General features: G+C 41.6%; 1 protein-coding gene across 1 annotated transcript; it reads right to left on the reverse strand.

Moving 5' to 3' along the window:
* Positions 1-20,668: 20,668 nt before the first annotated feature.
* Positions 20,669-22,463, reverse strand: MAP1LC3C (microtubule associated protein 1 light chain 3 gamma). Its single transcript, XM_032185195.1, has 4 exons — positions 22,406-22,463; positions 22,270-22,325; positions 22,046-22,152; positions 20,669-21,166 (listed from the first exon to the last, which is right to left on the reverse strand). Exons 1-4 carry the CDS (start codon positions 22,461-22,463, stop codon positions 20,959-20,961), a joined length of 429 nt encoding a protein of 142 aa, XP_032041086.1. The 3' UTR covers positions 20,669-20,958.
* Positions 22,464-22,957: the final 494 nt, after the last annotated feature.

Raw genomic sequence — 22,957 nt, forward strand, 5'->3', positions numbered from 1 at the left:
CTTCCTATGTGGAGAGGAATTCTTAGTATTTATATTACTCACATTTATTTTATTTATGCTTTTAGAGACCCACTGTCTATGAAGAAATGATTTACCTGTGATTCACAAATACATCCTCCTCAGAGAAGATGAACAAGCTGAGCTTTCCTTTTCACAGTGCTCCTAGACACCTTGGCAATTATATCAGCAATGAAACCTGGCTATAGCACAATTATGGGTCTCTCTGCAATGGGTTACAGAGTCAGAAAGGAATCATATAAACATAAATGTCCAAAAAACATTTATTCATAAGGATAACTATAAACTTACCCTTACTCACCTTTTAGTAGACCTAGGAAAGCCGTTGGCTCTCTTAACGTATTTTAGGTTGTACACCAGAAAAGCTAGAATGGGGAATCAAATAATAGTATGTGTAAAAGGAAGCAAAGAGGGTGTCCAACCAATTAGAATAACTCACCACAAACCCATTTCTAAGTCCAGGAATAAACAGTCATCTCATTATCCTTCTCTCCTGGCCTTGACAGTTTTGCCTGTATATAACTTTGGGTGATAAAACAATATTCTTGGGAAACTGATGCATTTCTGCAAGAAAGTGAAGATGCACTTGTATTCTGCACAACGCTAAAGGAATGGATGATGCACAAGAATGCATCACTCCTGTGAGTTATATGTCTTAGCCTACATCATCTGCAGTATAACTTACAAAACTGGTTCTACACGAGATGCATACCTATTACTATCCTAATATAGCTTTGGTTGAAAATATCTCAACATTCCTCAGCTATGACTGCAGGAGAATGAACACAAAAAATGTTAATTCTCCCACATTTATATCTGTTGTGAAATGCTGGCACACTCTAGCAGTCAGCATTAATACTTTATTTGGCTTTGTGGGTGTCTTTTCTAAATGCCAGCAAATGAAATGTGGAAAATTTCCATCTCCCATACTTGATATGGATTTCAGATGTAAATGTGTATATATCTGTCACTGTGTTGGAGATGGAGCGGTTGAAATAACCTTAGACTATAATTCATAAATACCTGTAGATCAACCTCTAGATATGCTTATGTATAACTTATTTTGCCTGTATTCCATTCTTGGACAACTACACAGATATGCATGCACCAGACGAGTTGATTTCCAGTGGTTTCTATAATGCCACCTAAGTCATATGTAATGAATTTTAAGCATCAAGAAAAACACTGTAACATAATTGTAAAGAAAACAAAGATGACTTCTGAAGGGATGTAATGCAGTGTATTTTCATGTACATGATAAACTATTTCAAAGAAATGACTAGCCAGTGAGATCACTCAGTTGGCTCCACTTTCTGCTTTTCCAAAAATAATGTGACATTGTGCATTGAGAGGTCTATTACAGTTGTGCTGCAGGAGAATCCATTACTTTTCATAGATTTCTTATGAAAAATATTTTTATTTTTTTTTTCGTACAGACAAAATGTTTGGACTTCAGGACTGTGGGAAGCATCAGAGTGGCCAGCTGTTCCCCCTTTAATCCAAGGATTGGCCTGTATCCTGAGCAGCTGCAGGAACTGGAGACTTTTAATGTTGTTCAAAGCTACCTTAGCTTTTCCTATCAGCCTTGTCTTGAACCTGGCTGGACTGGACCAGAGATCCTGTCTCAAAAAGTCTCTCACTGCTATTGTCAGGTAAAACAACCTCTGGAAAGCATAGTAAGAATATTTGATTATTTGCTGGTCTTTCTTACTTGTATTCATGTGGTTTGCAAGTGGATCCATTTTACTGCAAAACAGTTAAATCTGGCAAATTTCAATCAGAAACATTTTATTTTTTTTCCCTAGTGATTACACTTCTCAAACAGAAGCTCATTTTTAATTGTTCCATGCTTGAAATTCACAGGAAATTTTGATTTGAACAAATAATATTAAGGCTAGGCATTTCAAAAATGTTTAGGGAAGAGTTGCTTTATTCAACTCTTGAATAAAGAAGTTGGTAATATCTGGCCTCATTAATTCAGAATTCTAAGTTAGTCTTTGTTATGTGGTCACTTTAATCAAGGAGATGCCTGCGCTGCTGCCAGAAAAGATTGATCTTTTTTCTTCCTGTTCAGTAATCACAGAACCATTGAGTGGTTTGAGTTGGAAGAGACTTTGGAAGATCACCCAGTTCCAACTGCCCTGCCACAGGCAGGGCCACCTCCCACCAGACCAGGTTGCCCAAAACCCCATCCAGCCTGGCCTTGAGCGTTTCCAGGGATGGAGCATCCACAGCTTCTCTGGGCAACGTGTTCCAGCGCCTCACCACCCTCAGAGTAAAAAAACTCCTCCTAACATCTAATCTAGCCCCCCCTCCCTCCCCCAGTTTAAAGTCATTATCCCTTGTCCTATCACTACACTCCCTGACAAAGAGTCCCTCCCAAGTTTTTCTGTAGGCTCCCTTCAGGTACTGGAAGACTCCAATGAGGTCTCCCCGGAGCCTTCTCTTCTTCAGGCTGAACAATCCCAGCTCCATCAGCCTGTCTTCAAAGGAGTGATGCTCCAGCCCTCTGATCATCACCAGGTACAGAGGTGAGACCTAGTGGCCTGTAGTTCACTGGGTCTTCCTTTTTTTCCTTTTAAAAAATGAGGGTAATGATTGCCTATTTCCCTTCTTGTAGTCATTAGGAACTTTAGACTGCCACAACTGCTACCCCTTTCTCTTTTCCAGTAATCTTTTTTCCTGCTGCTTTCTATGTACTACCCGTAGTTGTAGACACAGCAATCCTTTGAATCAGGACAGAGAACATCATCTGTCTGAAAATTAATATCAAGGAAAGAAGAAGAAGAAGAAAAAAAAAAAAACCAACAAAAAACGAACAAACGAAAAAGGTTAGTGCTCACAATAGGCAGCAGGAATGATTTCCCAAGGACGGGTAGGTCTGCCCCTGTAGAAAGAGCATTACAGATTTATACTGAACTAAAGTAATGCTGTAACCAAGCTTTTTGGGATTCAGTGCAAATAGCACGTGGAGGTGAAGAGAGACAACCTAATCAGGGAATGGGAGGAACTATCATAAATCCCAAGCTCAGCAGGAAGATTGCATGCAATCTCTTTGAAAATTTCATAGTTAAAGATGGAAATGGATACCTGCTACAAATGGTACATCAGTAATCAGAGCACCCACAAAAGATATTGGTCATGATACACATCTGCCACTGTTGTTGGAAGTTCTTTTGCTACCAGACATATACCATCCTGAAGCTGATATAGGGAAGTCCTTCTGTTGTGGCTGAAGGTGCAATAACTCTAAAGGAATTATGTAAAAAGGAAAAATGTAAATTCCAAATAGCCTGGGACAGAGAGCTGGGTGTGAGAAGGAGCATGATGCTATTGTCAGCTTGCTTGGGTGCTTACCTGGAAAGAGAGACTGCAGTTCTGCTCCATTATGAAGTTTACGTGTTTTACATTAAATAAGATGTAAAGAGAGCAAGAATGAACAGTAGATATGAAGAAAATTGAAACCTATTTAGGCTCATACTACCAGAGGCCAAGTATGCATAAATGCTTCCTTACTGCAAACTGTACCTGGGACATCTTAAAATTCTGGTTAGATAACATTTAAACTCCATAAGACGTCTGAAGGAAAACCAGATGGCTATTTTGGGTGAGGGACTGAGATAAAGTTTTAATGATTATTCCCCTCTGCACCAGCAAAATTGGTATTCAGGCAGGAAGAGAAACAAAAATAGGTCAAAGAAAGGTCAGCAGTTAAATTGGGATGTGTTTGATACTAACCCTGTAATTAACACACACAAAATCATCCTAATTCTCTCTATTAGAGTTTCTAACCTAGTCTGGGAAAGTTCATTCTGCATCAGTTAGATATATATTTTTTAATTTGAGTCACTTTTTCTATCACAGCCATGCACCCCTGACATGTGTGATTTTATTTATGCTATGTAACCAAGTCAGTGTTCTTACTACCCTGTTGTATATCCCATGGCACCTTTGCAGGAGGGATGATTCATCTCAACAGGCTTATCTAGTGAAACTCTTTAAATAACTGTGTGTGAAACATATGGTTCAAGACCAAAAACATTTTGTGAGTGGAATAAAGCCAGGAATAGCAGCTGTTGCTAATACAGTATAGTGAGATTTGATAGAGGGCAAACCAAAGCAAACTTTAATATCCAAGAATCTTCAAGCTTACAGACTCAAGTTAAAAATACAGGACTACAACCCAATTTACTACATTTAGGTTAAAATTGACTCGTCTTTTCTACCATAGCTCTGTTAAAACACTTTGTTTTATAAGTAGGACAAAGTTTCTGCATGTAGGCAGAGACAGCTGGGAGTTATCTAGAAGATTCAGAAAAGAGGAAAGATGTCGGGGAGGAGCTGCTGATTTATTTCAATCTATTCTCATGATTTATTTCTGGGGGCTTAAGCTGCAAGTCAGAGCAGGTGAGACGAGGGTTTGTTCCACTATAACAAGTCCAAGCTCTTGTGCATTTTGTCCATTTGGGGCAATCTGATGCCATGAGAGAAAGATACGTGTTTAAAAGTAGCAAGAATATTATAACGAGAAATTTGGAGGTGGGAATGGAACAGATGTTCAGGTGAACATATCAGGAACTGCAATTGTAGTTAACAAGAACTTACAGCTATGAGAGTGGTGGACCAGAACTTCATGGGGAAAGCTGTTTCAGAGACAAATTGTTTTCTGGTTCTACTTTTTAAAGGTGAAAATCCTCCTTACTGTACTCTGTCTTGTGCTTCTTCTCTACAGCAGTACCTGTGAGTAGTTTAGTAGTAAACCCAGATTAGTTTGAATGGTCTAGGGATGCAAGAAACACTCTTGCATAACAAATATTGAAGCATAGTACTTGTCTTCTAATCTCTTCATTAGTTTTCCTCCTGTGAAATGATGATCTTAATGCTTCTTTGCTTTAGCTGATGGTGCTGCAACTCGTGAGGAGTTCAGACAATGTGACTGTAAGATCTGTAAGCCATGCTGAAACTGACGGGCAGAGAAAAGACAACTGAGCGTAGGGCGGTGACTCTGTGGACTCGTATGTCTAAAAAGTTCCAAGGAGCATGGCAGCGAGAAGACTATAAAGCCAGGATTGTCATGAATGGGCAAAGACTACATTTTTCCTTAGACAGGTTATATTTGCTATTTTTTTGTCCAAAAGAGAAATCACTTTACACAAAATTAATGTTTTGTTTGCTCTTTGTATGAAATCAACAGCTTTCACATTTGAGCAGACACTGGCTACTAAGTAGGGAAAACGCGTAACTTCTTCCTTCAATATGTCTGTTCAACTGTGTAAATAGAGGTCTGTTAGGTTTATCAAAGGGACCACATAAGGCTGTGATATTGATAGGTATTTTTCTATGCCGTATCAGTCCCAGACTCTGGAGCTGAGAAAACAGAAATGTCAAATCACACATGCCCCAGTTCTGGATGACCCCAAGGATCATCTTCAAACATGAGGAGAAAATGGTCTTTGTTTTCTCTCTCATAGCTTTCAAATGTGAGTGTATCTGGACAGTAGGAGGAAAATATTTTTCTTCTGGGGCCATGGCTGGAAGAGAATACCAAGCCTTACCTCAGATTACACCAACATGACACAAATGATGAAGTCATCACATGCACCTAGCTCTGTGAACCCTTTCAGCTCTTTGACATTGCATAATAATGTCACACATTGGCTCAAGAAAGAGAATGAAACAAACCATTAAAATTGCAGTGGACAGAATGTCCTTTATCAAAACAAACAATTCAAGAATTGAAATAAATGCAATAAAACCCTGTCCTCATTTTCATTCCTTCATTTTTTTCTATCTTGTCCTACTTCCATGTTCTTCTTCTAGTTTTCACATAGAGGCAAACATGAAAGGTCTTCTCCAGTCATGTTATCTTGCCATCTTACGGCTGCAAGATTTCATTAACACTGAGGGTTTGAACCAAAGATCATTTTTCAAAAAACATCCTGTCTTGATTTTTGAAGTGCTAAAGAGAGGGAAAAAATGTTATTACTTAAAATAGATTGTTCCTGTGTTTGTGAACTTCACCAAACAAAAAAAAAAAAAAACAACACTGTAAGTCTAATTTTGCTTCATATACTTCCAATACCTACCTACTGGACCTTTGTCATTCATTTATCTAGTGGGCGGAAGGGCCCATTATCAATGCTTCCTGCCATTATTAAAAATTTTAAGGCTGTTTTAGTCATCTGTTATCCATGCCCTAGGTAAGGTAACTAAGCTGAGCTCCTGGAATCTCTCTCTTTACGGGTTATTTTTCTTCCCAACACTTGAATCATTCTCTTGGCAATTCTCAGAACTTTCTCCAAGTTGCAACATCAATCCTGAGTTGTACACATTAGCTTAAATGTAGCAGTAGTCATTCCAATGCCAGGTGCAGAAGATTGAAATTCTCTTGCCTGTCCATGTGTCCAATGATTCTATTAGTCTTTTCTGATCATTGGTGTCACGTGGTAATTTCTATAATAAAATTATTATCATCTTCTTTTCCAAGACAAGGCCCTGTATAGTCTCTAATTATAGCTCGTCTGATTTTATATGTAGCTCTTCTGTTACCACTGAATGTGCTCATCTCCACATTACCCAGTCCAAGTGACCTGCCTTTCATTTTTTATCCCTGTACTTTGAGGCATATGCAAGCTTTATCAGTGATAAATTTATGGTAGAGAAGGTTGATTTGGTTTTCTTCTAAATTATTGATAGAAATGCTGCACTGAGAACAGCACAGGCACAGAAACATGGCTATTATAGGACTGAATTAGAAGTACAATTACTTGGTGATGACTTCCCCATTTCCAAGATTTGGAGATCTGCTTATAGGCTACTCTATTTTTCTGGCTCCTTTAGTCAAAATGTTGTATGATACCAAAGAAAACATCTGACAGATAAAGTGAAAGTCTTAACATGTTAGTACCAATACCTGTTTAATCATAAATTACAATCTTATTGAAAACTCTGCTAGACAAGTTATATTTTCAGTAAGCACGTATTAGCATCAATATTGATCTCTTTAAACTCTCAGTTAATCAAGTCCTTGATATGCCCTACAAATATTGATGTCAAGCTAGGAGGTTTGTGTTTACCTTTGCTAATTCATTTAGTCTTTCAAAATACTGTCACAGTATTAGCTTTCTGTTAATCCCCTGCATTTTCAAGTGCCTGAAGTGATATCAGTAATGACTGTATGGTTCAGAAATGGTAATTGCCATTTGATTCTTGGAAAGTCATAGCATACAATTATTCTTTTCTTCTGTAATAATGGAAAAAATACTTGCCTTAATCATAGGATTCGCTTGCAGAAGTGGCTAAGTGATCTAAGGTGTAGGGGCTCTGCTGAACCCATGGGACTTTCTGGATCATGGAGCTGGATTTTGTCAGGTTAGTTTCTAGCATTAACACTTTCAGCAGCAGTATGGATTTAAATCACCTCGTGGTGTTTAGAAACCACACTCATATACCTGCATCAGTATAAATTTTGTGAAAGCAAACTTCTGTAAGTAACTGCATGAAAGGAAGGTAGCCTGCATGTCTTTTGTGTGTGGCAAGTAGGTGATAAGAAAAACTGCTTTGGGTTAACCTGCATGTTTTGAGCCTAGTGATTGTAAAGAGATTTTATGTATCATATAAATGCACGCACAGGCAAACACACATGGCAGTAAAACTTAATTCACAGTGTCTCTATAACAAATAACATAAGATGAAAATCCAATTAGTAGTAGAAAAGCAGAAAAAACTTACTATATTTGATGTGATCATGGTACGGGGCTGGTACCAAACCAGGTACCAAAGGGTCATGAGTGTCTGGGGGAGGGGAGGAACTTGGGAGGCTGAGTTTTTGATGGAAGCTACGAAAACAGTTTAGATGATCTGCAGTGCTCTTGAAGTCATTGCCTCTCTATTGCCATGTAAATTGTTGTCCGGTACATCTCAGTCATTGTTCTGAATGTAGTTGTGTTTCTTTCTAAATACTTTTTAGAATCCAGATAAACAGGGTTCCATGTTTCAGTTGAATCACAGGGGAGGTGGGAAGGGAAATGGAAGCCCCTTGCTAATGTGTAAGTAATCTCTGACACATTGGCATTGTGTTTAAAAGTTCTTTCCTCAGTTTGGTATAGAGGGACTGGACATCGCAGTAGGAGTTTAGGCCATGGTGTCATTAACTTTTTCTTAGATACTCCCCTCAACATTTGTTCCACTCATACATACATGCAGAAGTATTTGAGTAACAAACTGGGTTGGGGTTCTGTTGTAGGTGAAAGCTATAGTACAGCTGCACATGGTTGTGCCAGTGAAATGAAGATACAGGAAGAGAAGCAGTGGAGTTAGACCAGCTAAGCCCCAGCATTGATGGCATAGCTTGGTCGGAGTTGATCAATGCCTGTCAGTATTCGAGAAGCTCTCTTGAAACAAATTTTTCTCTTGTGCTAGGGTATTCTGGTGAACTTAACCTTTCTCCTCACTGTAAGGACCCATATGCCCTCTATAATTCTGCATCCCTTTATTGTGATTACACAAGTCTGTGCGGTTACAGTACAGCAGTGTAATCTGAGAACTCTCATAAAAAACAAACAAACAACAACAACCAAAAAAACCACTCTGATGCTTAAGAAATAAAGATATTTTAATGGACAATGTAGAATCAGAGGAAACCAGGACATCCAGAAATCTTCCCAGTGTCTTGTAGAAGGATTAATTTAGACTAATCCTCCAGTGTGGACATTCCACAACTTCCCAGACAAATATTCCAGTTCTGCACCACCTTTTTCATTAGAAAGCTTTCCTAGTTTTTTTCTTGCTGCAATTTAAGCCCCAATATCTGTCATAGTAGCCAATATAAACAAGAAAAAAAAATGCTTCCCTCTCCTTTATCAAGAGCCTTCTCTTTGTGAGGAATAGCATGTCCTTTTTCCAGCCTTTTCTGCTAAACCACCCCACTTCTTCCTTCCTTTATCATAGGCATTGTCTAAATCTCTGCTTATTGTCATTAATCTCTGAATTCTCAGCTAGTTCATATTCTTCTTCAACTGAGTGCCTAGATGAGGCACACTTTCAGCTAAAACCCTACCATTGTTGAGTACAGCAGAAGGCTTATTTCACACATCTTGAAGGGTCTGCTCCTGTTTAGAAATCCCAATGTGGTGATTGCTTTTTTCACAATAGCTTGGTAGCGTTGATTCATGCTTAACTTGTGATTCAGTCTATCCCATGGACTCTTTTTAGAAGAAATGCTACCAGCCAGTTGTTTTCCATCCTGTATTCGTGCTGCTGATTATTCCTGTCCAAATGAAGTATGTTGTATTCATTTGACCAGGCTAGAATGGGAGCCTTCTTCACCCTTCCTGTAAAATCTTTTTTTGTTTCTTATTCCAAAACCCACAATACACACAGGACTAGCTATTCTTTGGATTTGCCTTTTTCTTTTTTCTTTCTTTTTTTTTTTTAGAAGTCACAGGGAATAAGGATGTTAGATGAGCATCAACTCTATTAGCAAATACTTAGTATGCAGACAATGACATGAGAGAAGAAACTCCTCAATTTGTGTGGTAAACTCCATAAATTCTGATTTGTTTAACCAGAGATTAAGTCCAGATGTGAAGCAAAAAAAGATTACGAATTAAAAGGCAAAAGCTGACATTGATTAAACCTTTGTAAAGTTTCATGACATCAAGCAGATGAGTAAAATTTTAGTCAGGAAAAAAGGTTTCTAGTTTATATAGATTTTCTCTGTGTTCTCTTGCAATGCAATTATAAATTTTTGGTGCAAATAGTTAGTTACGAAGAAAACATCTCTTTCCAGAATCCTAGAAAAATAAGTTTGTAAAGTGCTCGGCTCACACTTAACCAAAATTAAATAAGCAGATCCTCAACAATTTACTTTGGGTAGAAATAAGAATGTGTATAAATAAAAGTATCAAATGTGATTCTGAGCACATTTTTTAATATCCCTAATTATTTTACTGGTAGATATAACAAGTATTCGGCTGTAGCAGTAACTACAATATAAGATGCTAGATTGTTTTGATTTAGCATGTTCACTTCAAATCCCCTTGAAGTACCAGGATTTGTTTTAACTTTATTTCTACATGTACTACATTTTTGAATCACCATTCAACTAGTCTCTGTTTAAAATTAGTAAATCAGAAAATGGGCCAAATTCCTTAACCAGAAAGACACTTTGAGGATTGAGATCTGTCTGAGCCTTGACTGCTGGCCTGCTGTAGATGTTTTTTTATTAATCTTATTTATTTCCTCTAATGTCCCAGAACTAGACCAAGAATAACTTTGAGGCACCAATTTTTATTGTTTGCATAATCCAGCATTGCTCAAAAAATCTCAAACAGTTATTGATTAAGGTTGTGTTGCAGACTTCAGTATAACACTAACTTTGATAACTGTGAAAGTACAACAAACAGTACTTGTGGGCCTAGTCAGTAAGACTCAGGAAATACAAATGTAGAGGAACATCCTGGCATGTGCAAAGGATTTGATTCTCAAATGTCTCAAAGACAGGTGCTGTCCCAGCTGTCAGTGCTCCTTCTAATATTAATGACATAAACATTTCACAGATTTCCAGAAAGGTATGACTTGCATAAAAATGAAAAGATACGTGCACAGCCTAAAGACTCAGTTTGTAGCATATCCATCTCTCTAAACTTCAGCTTGCCCGTAACGTCCTCTAAAGAGTTTACAAACAATTACCTACTAAGCTTCGAAGACCATGCATAGACAAGTTATGCTGCGTTCTTCCTGCTCTATTTACAAACATACTGAAAGTAAGATTGATTTTGGTTTTTCATACTTAAGTGAAATTCTACTGAGATTCACAGATAAATCCACTGATGATCAAATTAATTCTGAAAACCTTTATTTATTTTAAATCTAAAAAATTGGCTAATTGCCTGGTTTCTTGTCTTTCCCTAGTTTGCACTTCACAAGGTACTCTAAGAGAAATGATTCAACCCTTTCTTAATTCTGCAGTTTAAACTTTGGCTCTACTACCATAGAAAAGATCATAGAATCATAGAATCATAGAATATCCTGAGTTGGAAGGGACCCTTAAGGATCATCAAGTCCAACTCTTGACACCGCACAGGTCTACCCAAAAGTTCAGACCATGTGCCTAAGTTCACAGTCCAATCTCTTCTTAAATTCAGACAGGCTCGGTGCAGTGACCACTTCCCTGGGGAGCCTGTTCCAGTGTGCAACCACCCTCTCTGTGAAGAACCCCCTCCTGACGTCAAGCCTAAATTTCCCCTGCCTCAGCTTAACCCCGTTCCCGCGGGTCCTGTCACTAGTGTTAATGGAGAAAAGGTCTCCTGCCTCTTGACACCCCCTTACGAGGAAGTTGTAGACTGTGATGAGGTCCCCCCTCAGCCTCCTCTTCTCCAGGCTGAACAGGCCCAGTGACCTCAGCCGTTCCTCGTACGTCTTCCCCTCAAGGCCTTTCACCATCTTCGTAGCCCTCCTCTGGACACTTTCCAACAGTTTCATGTCCTTTTTATACTGTGGTGCCCAGAACTGCACACAGTACTCGAGGTGAGGCCGCACCAGCGCAGAGTAGAGCGGGACAATCACCTCCCTTGACCTACTAGCGATGCCGTGCTTGATGCACCCCAGGATACGATTGGCCCTCCTGGCTGCCAGGGCACACTGCTGGCTCATATTCAACTTGCTGTCTACCACGACCCCCAGATCCCTCTCTTCTAGGCTGCTTTCCAGCGTCTCATCGCCCAGTCTGTACGTGCAGCCAGGGTTTCCCCGTCCCAGGTGCAGGACCCGGCACTTGCTCTTATTGAACTTCATGCGGTTGGTGATCGCCCAGCTCTCCAACCTGTCCAGATCCCTCTGCAAGGCCTTTACGCCCTCATTTGAGTCCACAACTCCTCCAAGTTTGGTGTCATCAGCAAACTTGCTCAAAATACCCTCTATTCCTACATCCAGATCGTTTATAAAAAATATTGAAAAGTACCGGCCCTAAAATGGAGCCTTGAGGGACCCCACTGGTGACCGCCCGCCAGCCTGACGCAGCTCCATTTACCATAACCCTTTGGGCCCTGCCCGTTAGCCAATTGCTCACCCATCGTATGATGTTTTTATTTAGCTGTATGGTGGACATTTTGTCCAGTAGGATCCTATGGGAAACCGTGTCAAAAGCCTTGCTGAAGTCCAAAAAAATCACATCAGCTGGTTTCCCTTGGTCCACCATACGGGTGATCTTATCATAAAAGGAAATCAGGTTAGTAAAAGGAAATCAGGTTAGTAAAGATGGGGCTGAGCATATTTCATCTCTCTCTGTGTAAGTACAAGGAGTAAAAGTTACTTGTTAAAGAAATCTTTGATTTAGCTACCAAATTGTAGACTTTGGTGCATCAAGAAAATAATTGTCAACAAGCAGACAAGTTGCATGGTTTCTGCTGCATGTACATTTCATGCAACTGTATATCAGCCATTCAGTTTCCTTCTTCTCAGTCCCACCTCATGATACGACACTTTGAAGAATACTTTGAATACTTATGGCACTTTCAATAACAAGAGCCTTGCTAAAAGGCCATATATAACGTCCTTCTCTCTTTCTCCCTTAGTTTTTGAAACCATGTACTTTTGGCTATCCATTTTGCCTTCCTCAACTGAAGCTGAGTTTCAGCATTATATAGTGCATCTAAATGTAGGATTTGTATGTTTCATAGACAGTGCTTTGGATACAGTTGTGGGAGGAGCCTGGCATAGAAGTGCAGTTTACTGCTACAATCTCCTTCAAGAGTTTTTCTTAAATCGTCAGATGAGGTAATCATCTAATCACGCAATAGACAATTTAGCCAGGAAATGCAGGAAGTCAAGGCTAACGTTAAGAAGAACTTATTCCTCAAAACAAAAACCCAAGCATACATTCTCAGCTCTTTATGAGCGCTAAGCCACAATCCTATTTCAAGACATGCTTTATATATCTTTCCTCCAAGTAGAGAAATCTCTGAAAAAGGCTAGTTTACAGCACTTTTAGAGAGAGGTTTTGATCAAGTACATCTTTTGTAACTGCTCACCTTCTTCAGTTTCTCATTTCTTGTTCTGCTTGATGAAAATACATGTATGGTGTCCACTTTCCGAATGACTTGGCCAGCTCTGGATCTTATGCATGCAGAATAGTATGAATTATTACAGATTTACTTGCTCCATGTGCTGGCAAACTGCTCTCTGCTGCACTTCCATGCTTTGTTTTTTTGTAGCATGACATAGGTACTCCACTGTGGCTTTTTATGCAGTACTGCAGGTAACAAATAATTTACTAGAAAGCATCTGTAAAACACGGTGTGACCAAGTGTGTGGCTCTCAGTTATATGTAACTAAAACCCAAAAACTCTTCCACTCCACCCTCCCCATAATACCTTACTATGTTGAGAATGACCAGAAAACCCCACCTCATTTTTAAATGGAGACATGTAGAATAAAATAACCTGTTTTTGCTTTTCAGTGTTACCAAGTACCTGTTCCCATACATAGCACATTTTTTTTGCTGCAGTCACATTTGTAACTGTACAGCCAACAAGGATTTTCTTTCATTCATCTTTTCCCCTCATATAAATATAGGTTAAGATTTAGATTTTCCCTCCTGACAAATGAGCAGAAATAAAATTAATCAGATGGGGGAAAAATACAGCAGTCTGAATGGGGAAACAAGATACTTGGCAAAAGCATGTTTTGAAGAAAAACTTTCCAGCAAATTTAACATAAAACCTTTCATGTCTGCTACAGAGTTTGACCTTTCCTTCTCCTCTCCACCTCTTACGTTTAAGTGCTTCCTCGCATGTATTGTAACATGCTAGCTCTAGCTCTGCAGCCCTTGTGGCCCCAGGCAGTACTTCAGTGCATGCTCTAGCTTCTACTGGAATCACTTCATCTACTTCATAGGGTTTTGGATCAGGCCCTTCAAAACAGCCTAAACTTTCCACTAGTAAAACCAAAGCCTTTCACACATCTTACAGTTGGATAATTTTCAGAAAGAGAAGGTAGACTGGAGGTCTAGTGTGGAAGCTGGGTTCAATCCCCTGGGCTGCACACCTCCACTGTCACCCTGGGCCTTACCTGCAAGGGCCCTACCTTCTCCCTGCAGCATGAGCATTTTCTGTGCTGGGTCCAGGCACTAACCAGGGTGCCCGGTGTGGTACGTGTGGCTCAGGCTCTTCAGGCAGAAGGGGCAATCCTAGTGAAGTAGCCCCCGCTTTAGATAAATGCTTTTTCCATTGCTTTATAAAGCATGCTCCTACGTGAAGCAAGTGACACAGTGATCATGCTCAACAGTTGCCTACTGGGCTAGCTGCTTTGGATGACAGAATCAGAGGATACCTTTAGGGTCCTGGCGTAGCCCAGAGTGCAAACCCACCTCATCTTCAAGAGCCATCTATACCAGTAGCAGTTCCCCACACCAGCCTTCTCCTCCCTCTCCCTCTCCCCTTCCCCTAACCCCCCCCCCCCCAGTTTCATGTAATATGCTCCCTCTGCACCAACCCTTCCTGGAGATTGCCACCTCCCAGCAGTCTGCCACTAGAAGCACTCATGTGAGGTGGCATCCTTTTGTGGATCATCTGGATAAGCTGGGACATGCAGTAAAACCACTGCAGTAACCTACCTTGGGCCTGAAGCTAAAACAGTTCACATAAATGAGCAACACTAAAACACACAGCTGTTCTTCAGCTGATCCAAGAAGGGACTGGATGTTTTTCTATCTCAAGCAAATTTGCTGGAAGGTGGGAGAGCTACCTAAATGGCAGTAACAGCCTCAGTCAGGCCATTTAAACTCCTGCTGCAGATCTGACAGAGGCTTGGGAGCTTGAGAGAGACCAAAGCATATCAACACAGGCGCCACCCGAGGCTCCAGCACAGGTTGAATTACAATAACAGAACAACTGTGAATTCTCATACAAGTTTGTTACATGGCAACGGAGGGCATATTATTTATAGTTTTCAGCAATCTTGGAATCTGTACCCAGGTTCTGCAAACACAGAAGGCCTGGTTCCTTTCCAAAAAAAAGAATGAGAATGGAAGTCAGTGAGCATGAGGATGGCTGGGAAGAGCTGAGGGTTAAACCAAATACAGCTGCCTCCCAGGAAAATGCAGTATTTCTCCTGAGGCCTCTCTTGACAGTTTTGACAGGTTTATAACAGAGCCAATATAGTTTGGAATAGTGAAATTATCTTCCTAACCTCTTTTGTGATTGGGTTACCCAGACGGTCTAGACACCACAGATGTCTGCACTAAGTCAGTGATCCTTCCCTCACCTGTAGCACAGCAGCTGTTTTTCCTATTGATGGCTGTTTTATTTTGTTGATGACTAATGCATTAGGAGGCTGGAAAATGAGTTACTCTTCCTCATCCAGTCAGCATTCAAATATGCAGCTCATATCGCTATTTGACTTTTAATTTTTGACCATAGATGCAGCTTTTTAGGGGAGGAAGGTCAGACAGAGACCATACTTGTATCCATCACCTGATCTTGAGTTTTTTAAGTTCCCAGAGTAAAGGCCAAGTCTCCTTGTGAAGTAGTGCCAGCACTAAGAAGAGAATTTCTTTTTCACCATGTCTTCCTTTCAGCACCCTCCTGTGTGTTTTTTTCCATTGACAGAGTTCACTACTCAGGAAAAGGCTGTATCCACTCTCCATCTGAAAGCATATGTGCATGTGTGTTTTTTCTCATAACTTCTCTTTGTGAGCTAATGGCTGTAGTGGTTGCCTGAGTGATGTCACGCTGAGGCTCAGCCTTTCCATTCAGTCACAAGCAGACTTGGGAAGAATACAAGACTGCAGCTGCTCTGGATGGAAGTGCTGATACACATCCTTAGCCCCTCTCTCCAGTCTGTCCCCTCTCCTCACCCACTGTTTGGCTGACCTAAAGATCTCCCTGCAAATCTGTCTGGCAGGCTGTAAAGTCTTGGCTCAGTTATTGAGAACTGGAAATAAGCTTCAGGTCTACCAAGGACCTCAATCAATGGCAGATAAACCTATGTTTTTGTTTTGTTTCCCTTTTACATCATCTCAAGTACTGTGAAATTGACAGCTTTCCCACCTTTCTGACACATAGCAGGGTTTGGGCTGAAGGCCTGATTAGGATCCAGACACCATGCTGTTACACAGAAAGTGAAGCCAGGATCATGGATTATTTGTGAAAATAAACACCACCAGCCAAGCCCACCCTGCAACAAATCACAAGCAGCCTCATAAAGGTCCTTTACAGTCCCTGCCGGACATGATGTAAGTGTCGAGCTGCCCAAGCAGCCCCTCCTGGCCCCCCTCTTGCCTGCCCTGGAAACTCTGCGCACACAGCAGGGCACACTCCCTCCCTCCTGAGGGTCTGCCTGCAGGGAAGGGGCAGTTCTGCTTTGCAGACTCTAGCTTTGATACTTGCTACACGCTCTTCAAAACCCATCTGGACTATGCTGCTACTAAACAGTTGTGTGCCATAGGAACATTACAGTTGAAGGGCAAGACACACATCTGCTAGAAAACAAGAGGCAGGGAGTGACACAATTATGACTGTAACAGGAGAACCCTAAGGTAGTCACCTTCATTTAAGCTGTTCCTCTAAACTAGGGCCAGATTGTCATTTAGAACAAGTCGCAGATAGCTAAGAAACTTGTGCTCTTAAAGAGCAACCTAAAAACATCAGTGGAAATAGCTGTGTACAGCAACCATTAAGAAGTATCTTTAAAAAAAAAAAAACAAAAAAAAAAAAAACACTAAGCATATTTGTACAGGTAGAATTTGATTTTTTCTAGTTTAAAATATGATAGGGTGACACAAAAGTCTATGGAAAAGAATGAAATACATTTATGTACAAGAGTCGTCTAGATGTCTTTCTGTAACAAATCTTGGAGGGTATATGGGGGCCATTAAAAAAAAAAAAAAGTACATGTTTTACTGTAACATATGAACTTCTATTTTTCAATCACCTTTCAGAGACCCCTTGGAAGTTTTCCAAGGAAACCTTCCTTCCCTCCCCCTCTACTTCACAGCCTATACATTAAAAACACAGTGTTCTAAAAATAGTTTCCTCTCCCAGTCAGGCCCTTTGGTTTAATCCCTGTAGTTTCTATAGAGGCTTTCTTAATGGGAATACAGTAGTACAATTTGATGCTGAAGGTTATGTTCTGTCCTATTATTTCATTTGACTTTCCCAATTTACTCTTTCATACATAAGTGAAAAAAAGAATATGAAGGGGAGGAGAAAGATCAAGTCTGTTGTTTAGCATGTTTAACAGTCATGGGTTTTGTAGTTTTTTATTATTTTTACTGCAAAGCTAACACTGTCTGGAAACAGTTAGATAGGCTTTTTATTGCTTTTACCTGCTAAATTCACAAGACTTGTCTGCATTACTTAAGAGAGAAGATTAGTATCCCTATTAATTAATTTTATTCTACCCCAAAAATCTTAAATAATTTTAAAATTCTAACGGTTTGGAAAGGTCCCGTTGTTGCTTGTTGCATGAAAACCCTAACTGACATTATCATGTTTGCCTTGCAGCAAGTGACAATTCACACTCCATAAAGCATTGTATGCATTTTAAAGCTGCGTTTGCTATGGCTGTAGGATGTCAGTGGTGGCAAGGAGAGTACAGACAACTGGATCTCTAGTCTTAACAGGCACAGGAAAAAAAAAAAAAAAGACGACTTCTACCACTTAGAATTCAAGTACATTGATGAGACTTTCCCCCTCCCCCCTTTTCTATTTCTGAACAAAACCCAGAGCTCGGAGACAGTTGTTTTTCCTGAATTGCTACTGTGGTCTCCTCCCGTTGTCCTGATGAGTATTCAGAGTACATGCAGCTTGCTCAGGCCTTTTGACAACAAGAAAACTTAATCCTGTTTCCACAGCAGTTGCTGTGTAGGCATACATTACACAAATGGCATGCTTTATTAAAATATCATTTTGTGCAGCAAAGGTGGCAGCAGCTATTTTAGGTGCTTTTGTTTTTCCCTTTTAATGACACTAGCAGTATCTGTGGTTATTAAAACTAGAGCTTTTTAAGTGAAGGTAAGGAAACAGACTGTTTTCCTCCCCCAGTGTTATTTCTGTGTAATTCCACTCAGCTATGTTGAAGTCACAACTCACCCAGTACTCTATTTTACACAATCCTCACTTAAAAACAAACAAACAAAAAAAAAAAAACCAACAACAACTCAAAAGCAAGGCAGCAAGGGCAATTTTAGTCTTCATTCCACACCTAAATTCAGTGTCCTTTCAGTTATATTGATTTGAAGATGAGATGTAATGCTTGATTTTGCTAGGGTTCGAGGGCTGTGGACCCAACCAAACAAGTAACTTCTGCAGAGCACATACATACCCAAGAGCTTTGTAGCCAGAACACCACACACCTTCCAGGATTTAGCTGGTAGTCTATGGCAGAAAGAAAAGTATCCTTACATTTTCTTTTCTCTGGTGGAGGTTTTGGATATTAAAGAACCATATCCACATCTTAATTCAGAAATGAATATATTTTAACAAACATTAGTAGCATCTCTATCTTCTCTTTATAGATTGGTATTACATCGGAAAACACTATAGAGTTTACTTATCACTGACTTCCAGTGGTGTCCTTCATTGCAAGAACTACGTACTTGTCTGTAATCAATGGGTAATAGCTAAAACAAATATTAGCTCTTCAAACAGCAGCTCATTGGAGGCAGCTATGGTTATCTCAGTTGCTTATGTCAGACATCAGAGCAAAGCTTTTTCTGTTTGCTTCTTTTTTAGTTGTTCCCTGCAGTTGAAGAGACAATAGGTTCAATCCAGAGCTTCTTGTCACACTAGCAGGATACCTGATGTATTTGGACATCTAACTCCTAGCTTATTACTCTAAGACTCTTTGAAGACTGCCTTTGATGGTTAATCTTACTTGCTTTGACACCTGGTAGAAGGGCATATCTACTACTATTACCCAATGATGGAGCTCATGAAACTTCTCTCTGGGTTCAACAGGGCAGTTTGAATAGGTTTATAAAGATGTTCTTCACCTGCAACTGACCTTCTTCTGCAGTAACTTTTTGGCTGGATCTGCAATTGAGCCTGTTAGACAGCACACAGTCTAATGTCAATGTGAGCTGGAAGGATCAACACTTACACCTCAGCCACTACATTACAGACTAAAGAAAGTTGGCTGTCAGACAGAACTGTTCCAGCCAAGAATCTGTAGTACTTTTCTCTTCACGCACCAAATATCACACAAGACAGGAAGACAAACAGAGGAGCCAACGAAGCAAAATATTAACTGAGCTCTTGGGCTGTCAAGAGTGCTAGAACACAGCAAGACTTCCCCTTGCTACCCCCACCCTGGGGTTCCCACAGCTGTCCAACATTGCCCTGCCCTATGCCTGCAAAACAGGTGTCTTTGCCTCCCTGAGGGCTTGTAACAAATGGCTACTTGCATTCAATTTGTGGAATGGAAGCTGTTTCCATGAGAAGTGAACCTGATCCAAGCAACAGATTCTGGGATCCCAAAGCCTGCCTGTTTTCATAACCCATGCTCTGACACAGCCTGCCCCTTTCTACTGAGTTGGGCAGGTCAATGATTTCTTTGTGCCTGCATCCTCCCAATCTGCCTTGTTTTATGAGCTGGTAAATAACACCTTCAGTGATACAGGTACCCCTTAACAGGCAATACAGTAGCTTTTAGGTTTAGAGGCTTGAGCCCAAATCTGCTCAGAGCTTTAAATTCAAGAGAGCCACTGCAAAAAGCTAATACATACACATTCCTTCCTTATGTATAATTTAAATACTGTCAACACTTCTTCCTTTAGTCTAGCAATTCCTGTACTAATCATCCTGCAAGTCAATTCAGTACTGAACAAAACAATTGCATCATGATGTAACAATTTGACCATCCTAAGCTGAGGCTGCCTAAAATTGTTAACTGCACGCTGCAACAGATTCCTAAATGACTTGGTGTTTTAAGTTCATTATGCATGCTCAGAATATTCATAGCTTTCCTGATACATTCCTCAGATATGAGGAAGCCAGGAAGGCTAGCTTCAGACTGAGCCTCCTGTCAAGAGGTCCTATAATTTAGGTTTAGGGAGTTTTAGACACTGGCATACCTCTCCACTGTAAGGTACAACACAGTTCCCCACCCTTCAGAGAAGGCTTAATGAAGCCCTTTTGCAGAAGGGACACGCAGGTGCCTGTAGAGGGAAGATGCAAGCATCTTTCCTAGGGAGATCTTGAACACTCAAGTCAGAGTTCTAGTCATATTACCTGCATTTAGGTTATGCTGCCTAGCAGTCAGTATTGACTATTTGAAGCAATTGTTGTCTATCATAAGCATTCACAGCATTTTCTGTAACAGCTGACAGGAGTTTTTATTCAGGTGCTGAAACTACACTGCACTGAATCCTGTTCTAACACTACTGTCATCTTGCAGCTCAGGTACCTAGCTTAACAAGTTGTTTACAGGTAAAGTCACTCACAGTGGAGCAGACCCAGAACTTTGTTGTCTCTTCCAGAAGAGAAGGAGTGGCTATGCAAGCAGTGCTTTATTTAAGAGCCATTAAGCTCAGATCCCCAGAATTGTTCTAGGACTGTCACCTAGATAGACTTTTCCCCAGATTAAAACTAATGTTCAACCCAGTACTTAAAAGCTTCTTTATTTTACTCTTAAATTTAGACTTTAATGACACCTTAAAAAGCAGTTACATCAAAGATTGGTATCGCAAAAAAAAAGTGGAGGTGCAGTTCCAAAAAAAACACCAACCCATAGTGTCTTCAGGTATAAAAATAGATATCTAAGTTATTATCCATGAAAAGTGTACCACCATTTCTGCCTTGAGCTGGTCCTGCCAGCTTTTGTGTCATGACTCCCCAGTACAGAGCTCATGAACTCATATTGGAAGGAGTGTCTCTGAGCTTCACGTCACAGGCATGACTCACAGCAAAACTGCTTCGCTGCAGCACACAGACCCCAGCCTTAGGTTTTCTGAAGACATTTCAAAGTTTTCCCTTGAGTGAGTAAGAAGCATCCGAACATCTCCTGGGAAGCATACGTCATGTACACAAAGCCATCTTCATCTTTGTAGTCCCTGTACACTTCTGCCATTGTCAAGGACATACTGGCTAAGCTCTTGTTGTTCACCAGCAGGTAGAAAGCTTGTGTAGCAGTTAGAGCCATCCTGCTTCTAATTGAAGAGGGGAGAGGAAAGGAAATAGAGGATTAAGCATCAGCAAATTTAAGACAACATCAACTTTAGTCTATGAAATACACAAAGAAGAACAGTGGCTTATTAGGGAAGCTATGTAAAAGAAACACTGTGTAAAGTCAATTTGTGGTTTAATGTCTTCATCAGCAGGAAGTTAACCATGTGCTTGGAAGCCAGAAGACTTGTGCTCCAAGGAAAGGCTTAAATTTCTAGACCACAAGGGCTACTGAGTGAGCTTTGAGTTCTCAGATACTGGGGAGAAGTGCTAAGCAGAAACCAAAAGCTCCTGCTGTACAGCTACAGCAAGTGATTACAGAATAGTCAGTTACACTTAAAGTAAGCCTGCCTTCAAAAGAAGAGTTCTTGAAGACATAACATACAGATCAGCTGTGCAAGAGACAAAAGCACCTCCTACAGGAGCTAATAGCCAGGAAGATCTCCTCAGTGCACTTTTAGAAGTCTGAAAGCCTTGCTATTTCCCAATGCTTTGGCAGAGAATGCACTAAGTACTTTGGGAAACTTCTCTGCTACAGTGCTTTTGTAAGGAACAACTTACAAGCATGCTTCCCACAGCTCACACCTAGGAGTTGCTATCAGCTTGAGCAAGGCACAGCAAGAGCTAGGAGAACAGAGCCACAGCACCAGCTTCAGCAAGCAGGAGGAAAGCAGAGCTGGAGTTTAGCACAGTCCTTACACGCTGCCCTTAGCATGGAGGAGAGGAGGCTTCACGGGTCCAGAAGGCAGAAGGGAAAGCAGGAGGCACCTCCTTTCCCCAAAGCACCCGAGCAAGCGCCTCTCCCCGCGGGGGGAGGCAGCCACGGCTGGAGACCCCCTCCCGCCCCGGTGCCCGCAGCCCACCTGATGATGGTTATGAACTGCGTCATGGTCAGCTCCTCGGGAACAAGAAACTTGGTTTTGTCCAGGAGAGGAAGGTATTTTTCCTTCTGGTACCTCTCAACAATCACCTGTTTTAATCAGAGCCGCTTAGAAGCCATAAAAGCATCCCGCCCCGCGGTCCCAAACTTCAAAGGAAGAGGCACCGGGAGCCTTCCCCGAGCACGGCGACAAAAGCGGAGCCTTACCGGGATTTTCGTCGGGAACTTGGCCCTGATGCCGGCTACTTCTTCCAGCCTGGTGGCTGCGCGGGAGAGAGGACAAGCGTTACCCGTGCGCGCAGCCCGCCGCCCCTGCTGCGCTCCGCGGCCCCGCCGCCCCTACCGAAACTCTTCCTCAGCTTGAAGGGCCGCGCCGCCTGCGCTCCGGGGGCCGCCTGCATCCTGCCTCCGCTGCTGCTGCTGCTCCTGCTGGCGCTACCACTGCCGCCCCAAGCCTCTTATGGGGCCGCGGGTGCCGGCCCGGCCCCGACCCCTGCCGGGCTGCCGGGGGCCCCGCCCCGAGGGGCGGCCTCCGCGCCGAGCCCGGCTGCGGGCAGCCTCCCCGCCGGCCTCGCAGCCCCCGCGCCGCACAGGGGGGCTTTGGGGACCCCCCCAGAGCGGGCAAAATGTGCAGCCCGTCTGCGTCCAGCCCGCCTGCGGCCCTTGTCCCTTTTCAGGCGGCTGGGGCCATGCCAGGTCGGCTATATCATATTCATGCCGTATCCTCAGGCTACCACTCAGGTGGCAAGGCACTGATGCTGGCACAGGCTGCCCAGAGAAGCTGTGGATGCCCCATCCCTGGAGGTGTTCAAGGCTGGATGGGGCTTTGGGCAACCTGGTCTGGTAGAAGCTGTCCCTGCACATGGTGGGGGGTGGAACCAGGTGGTCTGTGAGG

The sequence above is a fragment of the Aythya fuligula genome, chromosome 3, assembly GCF_009819795.1.
Source record: "Aythya fuligula isolate bAytFul2 chromosome 3, bAytFul2.pri, whole genome shotgun sequence".
In the NCBI taxonomy this organism is placed as follows: Eukaryota; Metazoa; Chordata; class Aves; order Anseriformes; family Anatidae; genus Aythya; species Aythya fuligula.

Excerpts from the sequence above, each read along its gene's own strand:
- MAP1LC3C (XM_032185195.1), bottom strand. The coding sequence starts at position 22,463 with ATGCAGGCGGCCCCCGGAGCGCAGGCGGCGCGGCCCTTCAAGCTGAGG. Across the intron at positions 22,326-22,405 it reads CAAGCTGAGGAAGAGTTTCG|CCACCAGGCTGGAAGAAGTA; the intron begins GTAGGGGCGGCG and ends TCTCCCGCGCAG. Across the intron at positions 21,167-22,045 it reads CAGTTCATAACCATCATCAG|AAGCAGGATGGCTCTAACTG; the intron begins GTGGGCTGCGGG and ends CTCTTCAATTAG.